We start from the raw sequence: 5720 nt of genomic DNA, 5'->3' as shown, positions 1-5720 counted from the left end.
GGCTGGTGTTGGGGGAGGGGATGATGAGGGCTGATGTTGGGGGATGATGAGGGCTGGTGTTGGGGGGAGGGGATGATGAGGGCTGGTGTTGGGGGAGGGGATGATGAGGGCTGATGTTGGGGGGGAGGGGATGATGAGGGCTGGTGTTGGGGGGAGGGGATGATGAGGGCTGGTGTTGGGGGAGGGAACAATGGCTTGTGACATGATAGCAGGAGGATTTGAGTTGTGTCAGCTCCAGCACTGGTGACGGTGGGGTAGGGGGGCTGATCAGAATTTATAGGTGCACTGGACGCATCTGAGTCTGGGGAGGCAGGGGCAGAGACAGGACTGAGGTAAGAAGTTGAGCCAGATGAGGGCACAGCTGCAGCACAGTGGGCCCTGGCCAGCCCCGCAGGCCTTCTTTCTCTCTGGCTTTCTTGCTCTCTCCAAGTCTTTCTCAGAACCTGAATCTTCTTTTTCTTGATTCTCTTTACCCATCTCTTCACACCCACCCCAACAATAATTTTAACTAAAATTTTGGTCTGCACACCTCAAAATGAACTGTAATTGGGGCCAATCAGGAAAACCCCTGGAGGCCAGAAAGGTTAGGGTCAGTGTTGAGGCTGACGGAGCAGCAGGTCTGTCTCTGGCCTTGCCCGTGTCGGGGAGGGTTCCTGCTCCTGTGCTGTCCCTGAGCGGCCGCTCCCGTGTCCCTCCCAGTCTTGCTGGAATGAGTATCTGACGACGCGCATTGAGCAGAACCTCGTGCTGAACTGCACCTGCCCCATTGCTGAGTGCCCGGCCCAGCCCACGGGGGCCTTCATCCGTGCCATTGTCTCCTCGCCAGAGGTCATCTCCAAGGTACCCTACTCTGCCTCGAGAGGCTCTGGGGCACAGCCCTGGGGAGCAGGGGGCCCGAAGGTGTGGTGTCGGAGAGCCAGGCACTCACCTCATGGCCCCTGCATCCCCACAGTACGAGAAGGCCCTCCTGCGTGGCTACGTGGAGAGCTGCGCCAACCTGACCTGGTGCACCAACCCCCAGGGCTGCGACCGCATTCTCTGCCGCCAAGGCCTGGGCTGTGGGACCGCCTGCTCCAAGTGTGGCTGGGCCTCCTGCTTCAGCTGTAGCTTCCCTGAGGTGGGGGCCCAGTCTGGGTCTGCCCCATTGCTGGGGTCCACACCCCTCGCTGCCCCCCCACCCCAAGCACCCTGCCCTGTCTTGCCCGCACCAACCCGTCTGCAATGAGGACTCAGCTGTGCCCTCGCCGCCCCCTCCTCCCCTAGGCACACTACCCTGCCAGCTGTGGCCACATGTCTCAGTGGGTAGATGATGGCGGCTACTACGACGGCATGAGCGTGGAGGCCCAGAGCAAGCATCTGACAAAGCTCATCTCCAAGCGCTGCCCCAGCTGTCAGGCTCCCATTGAGAAGAACGAGGGGTGTCTGCAGTAAGAGGGGGTACTGTGGGCGGCGGCAGGGTTGGAGGCTTGGGAGAGGGTGGGAGACCTGGCAGAAGGAAGGGGCAGTGGATGGACCAGAAAGCTCAAGAACCACAGGGAGGTCCTCAGTTACCTCCTTGCACCCTCCAGAGTGATTCCAGTGTTCCCCCACTTTTAAGCCTGCATGTATGGGTGGATTTGGAAGCCAGGATGTAGTTAGTAGGGATTAGTGAGGTTAAGCAGACTTAAGAGGGCATGGGAAGGGCCAGCGGTGTGTCCAGGCCCTGGGCCTTCCTGGTGGGGCCCTGGCCAGAGGCAGGAACCCTGACCAGCTAGCTGCCTCCACAGCATGACCTGTGCCAAATGCAATCATGGATTCTGCTGGCGCTGCCTCAAGTCCTGGAAGCCAAATCACAAAGACTATTACAACTGCTCCGCCATGGTAAGGGGCTGGTGCCCAGAGGCGGCGGGCAGAGGCCCCAGGGCGGGCAGGGTGGGATGCTGTTTCCAGGGCTGGGTGCAGACAGCTCCATGTCCCAGGCAGCCAGAGGTGGAATAAGGCTCAGTGGAGAGAAGACTGAAGGCTCCAGGGCCTGCAGGTGCTAGGAGTTCCGTCCTGGGAGGTCTGTGCACAGAGACCTTCTGCCCCAGAGTTGGCCATCCCACACCCGGCGGGGCGACGCTACAGAGAGGCTGTGGTGGGCTGGGCGCTCCCAGGAGGCCCAGGGCAGAGCAGAGCAAGGACTCTGAGTCAGGGCCTGGCTTCACTGTGTAGTCAACCTGCCAGGCCTCAGCACCCTCATCTCACAGTTACGAGAAATGAAGAAATCTGGGTAGACCAGCAGCAGGTCTCTGTGAATGGTGGCTGGTCTGAGGAATAACCAACCTCATCTTGTCCTGCCAATCACCCAACAGTCCTCTTTGACGTGTCTTCACCAGGTAAGCAAAGCCGCGCGCCAGGAGAAGCGCTTCCAGGACTACAACGAGAGGTGTACTTTCCATCACCAGGCCCGGGTGAGCAGGGAGGAGACAGCGGGGTGGCCAAGGAGGTTAGAGGGCTGGGCTGGATGGCCAGGTGCTCTTCTGAGGGGTGGGGCTGTGCCCGCTGGTGCTGACAGCCACCTCCCTGCACAGGACTTTGCTGTGAACTTGCGGAACCGCGTGTCTGCCATCCACGAGGTGCCCCCACCCAAATCCTTCACCTTCCTCAGTGATGCCTGCCGGGGTCTCGAGCAAGCACGAAAGGTTGTGTGGGGTGGGCTGGGCAGAGGGTGGGCGGGAAGAGGGGGAGGGTGGGCGGTGGCCTCAGCAGGAGCCTGCCGGGGCCCGCAGGTGCTGGCCTACGCCTGCGTGTACAGCTTCTACAACCAGGACACAGAGCACATCGACATCGTGGAGCAGCAGATTGAGGCCCTGGAGCTGCACACCAATGCCCTGCAGATCCTCCTGGGTGAGCCCCCATCCCCCTGGCACCTACCCCCAACATAAAGATGGGTGGGCGACCCGGCCCCAGCCGCCCACCTTCATTCTGGCCCCTGGAGCTTCCTGTGCCTCGCAGCCTTGTTACCATCTTCAGGTTCCACCCCGCAGGTCCACGGTGCACACCTCCACCCGACCTTTGCTTTGATTATGCCGTGTCCCCATCTCTAGGCTATGAGCCCTGGTAGATGTGGGGAGCGCATGGTAGGTGTCTGGGAGGAAGGGAAGAAGGGAGGGAGCCCCGCGCCCTGCCCCCTCTGCAGAAGAGACGCTGCTGCACTGCAGAGACTTGGCCTCCTCGCTGCGCCTCCTGCGGGCCGAGCACCTCAACACCGGCCTGGAGCTGCTGCGGCGGATCCAGGAGCGGCTGCTGGCCATCCTGCAGCACTCCACCCAGGTAGCCACCCACCCGACCCAGCCTCCCGGCCCTCACTCGGCACCACCTGCCACAGCCTCCGGTGCCCTGGGGGGATCCCAATGGAAAGGATTTGAGGGCACACGGACCCAGCCTGTATCCCACCTCCCAGCCCTACCCCTCAGCCACCTGGCCTTTCCTACAAAATGAAGGCAGCAGTTAGCCCAGGTTAAGGGTATCTGGCCAGGTGCTTGCTCTCCAGAACTCACTTGAGGAACTTTTTCAGAAGATTCTTCCCAGATATGGATTTAGAATCCTAGGAGTTGGGGGCCAAAGGGCAGGGACCCACCAGAGTAAAGGAGCTGAGGTTCCTTCCAGCTCCAATACACTGATGTTGAGTCTGAACTAGGAATCCTGCCCTCAGGGAGCTTACGGACTGGTATGTAACTGGGGCAGAAAAGGCATGAACACACAAAGGTAAGGGTACGTGGTGCCTCACCGCTGTATCCTGGGTCGCTGGAGACTACCTGTCATGTTATGCAGTCAGTGGGTCGCGAAGCGCGGTGCTGGGGTTGGTGGGGGGGGAGCATTCTTGGCAGGGCCAGGCGGCTCTTGGCCCTCGGGGGATCCGGGTGAAGGAAGGCTGAGTGCCAGGGCCCAGTGTCCTCTACTCCGCTGCTCCCCACATCCTCCCATCTCCTTGCCAGGATTTCCGGGTTGGTCTCCAGAGTCCATCCTCCGAGTCCCGGGAGGCGAAAGGACCCAACGTGCCCGGCAGTCAGTGAGTGGACGGGCCCCCAGTGCCGGGGGGGGCGTGGGAGGCGACGTGGCCCTGAGGTTGAGTGTGCGCTCTCCCAGGCCCCAGGGCTCCTCAGGACTGGAGGAGGAGGAGGAGGAGGAAGACGAGGACGAGGTGCCCGAGTGGCAGCAGGACGAGTTTGAGGAGGAGCTGGACAATGACAGCTTCTCCTACGATGAGGAGTCTGAGAACCTGGACCGAGAGACTTTCTTCTTCGGCGATGAGGACGACGATGAGGATGACGACGAGGGCTACGACTGAGGGGGCAGGACGCAGAGGCCGCCAGGGCCCGGGGTCCCGGGTCAGGTGGGCACCACTGTCCCCGCACACAGTGGCGGGTGCCTGTGGCACCGTCTTCCGTTCAGTGAATAAACTTTTTTTTTCATATACTTCTCTGGAAGCAGACCAGTTTCCTCAAAGGGCCACTTCAGCTCCCCCTGCCATCACACACAGCCAATCCTCCCCCCCTGCTCTTTTCTCTAGGCATCCAGCCATCCATCCTCAAAGCCCACAGCAGACCGCTGTGACTTACATTGATAAAGGGAAATAAATGTCCGTGGTACTCAGCCCACAAGCCTCGGACCTAGCACCGGGACAGGAAGGAATGGTCACCCCACCCCCCGCCAACCGGGCCACAGTCAGCTTCATCCAATCTCCTGAATGTTGCTGCAGGGAGCTTGAGCACGTTAGAAAGTCTCCTCCTCTTGGGGGCCTGTGGACCTTTAAAGACCTCTGCATCTTGAAGTTGACGGGGGTGTTAGGATATTATTGAGAACTGGACCTTCGTCTACCCACAGTGTGACATAATGTCAGAACTGTATATATGCCATGAATCAGTATTGGGGCTAAGAGCCAGGAGCCAAGTCTGGGGTCAGGAGAATTTAATAAAAACTGGGGTGAAGTCAAGCAGTTGGGTCAGGAGAGGCAGCTACCTGCTTAGGAGGATACGCCTCAAAGTATCGATCTAGCAGGGCCTCCACCTCTGCTTCCTCATAGTCCCACACCTGGAACCTGGAGCCATCGGCTGCTCCCCGGATCATGGCTGAGAGCACTGGCAAGAAAGATGGGGGTGAAGGTGGCTCCCCCGCCACTTCCACACTGCCCCCCCTCCCTTCCCACACTGCCCATTGCCCTTCCCTTTCTGGGGTGGGCACTGTGCTCAGAGCCCCCCAAGGAAGGAGAAGAGGGCAGGGACCTCAGAGAGCTGGGAAAGGAGGCTAGGGCTGGGGGTGCTCACCTCGGCCAGATTTTGGGCGAAACAGGCACAGGACTGGTTTGTGGAGGGCCACTGCCCGGCCCAGCTCATAGCCTACCCCCAGAGAGGGCTGGGTCACTTCTGCCACAACCACTGGGAAGAAAGGAGACCAAGGCTCACCCTCAGGCTTGTGAAGGATACACCACACAGTCTGGCTGTGGTGAGAAGGGAACTTAGGGAGTCCCTTGGAGGCGGGGAGCCAGGCAGGTCCAGGGGATCTAGGACCCCAGGGGAATTCGCAGGCAGGACGGGGGACCACTCACCATCTGTCTGCTGCAGCCAGGCCAGGTCCCGATCATGGATGAGCTTGTCGCCTCCAGCAGCCTCTTCCCCTGTGGTTGAAGGAAGGCTGGTCAGGGGCCCTGATTGAAGCCCACCCTGGGCTTCAGTTCCTCTCCTCTGCCCTAGACACCC

General features: G+C 60.4%; 2 protein-coding genes across 11 annotated transcripts in view; one reads left to right on the top strand and one right to left on the bottom strand.

Moving 5' to 3' along the window:
- The window catches only part of CUL9 (cullin 9), a 41938-nt gene extending 37498 nt beyond the window's left edge, over positions 1-4440 (top strand). For 3 of the 10 annotated variants that reach the window (XR_005722716.1, XR_005722712.1, XR_005722713.1), the window contains exons 32-40: positions 700-840; positions 953-1117; positions 1264-1427; positions 1767-1860; positions 2358-2432; positions 2553-2868; positions 3069-3294; positions 3960-4033; positions 4111-4440. Coding sequence is in view for 5 of the 10 variants with exons in the window: in XM_040249557.1 (XP_040105491.1) it covers positions 700-840; positions 953-1117; positions 1264-1427; positions 1767-1860; positions 2358-2432; positions 2553-2868; positions 3161-3294; positions 3960-4033; positions 4111-4312 (1365 nt within the window). In the remaining 5 variants the exon portion in view is untranslated. Of the gene's footprint in view, positions 1-699; positions 841-952; positions 1118-1263; positions 1428-1766; positions 1861-2357; positions 2433-2552; positions 3295-3959; positions 4034-4110 lie in introns of those variants that run through there. The other 7 variants (XM_040249557.1, XM_040249558.1, XM_040249556.1 and 4 more) reach the window with 4 other exon arrangements.
- A 475-nt stretch (positions 4441-4915) lies between these two features.
- Positions 4916-5720, bottom strand: part of DNPH1 (2'-deoxynucleoside 5'-phosphate N-hydrolase 1) — a 1996-nt gene continuing 1191 nt past the window's right edge. Inside the window, exons 2-4 of the mRNA XM_040249046.1 lie at positions 5570-5638; positions 5289-5399; positions 4916-5102 (exon numbers count right to left, since the gene is read on the bottom strand). Coding sequence (XP_040104980.1) covers positions 4954-5102; positions 5289-5399; positions 5570-5638 — 329 coding nt within the window. The 3' untranslated portion in view covers positions 4916-4953. The remainder of the gene's footprint in view (positions 5103-5288; positions 5400-5569; positions 5639-5720) is intronic.

The sequence above is a fragment of the Oryx dammah genome, unplaced genomic scaffold, assembly GCF_014754425.2.
Source record: "Oryx dammah isolate SB20612 unplaced genomic scaffold, SCBI_Odam_1.1 HiC_scaffold_11, whole genome shotgun sequence".
NCBI lineage: Eukaryota > Metazoa > Chordata > Mammalia > Artiodactyla > Bovidae > Oryx > Oryx dammah.
This window is presented reverse-complemented; position numbering and strand designations above follow the sequence as displayed.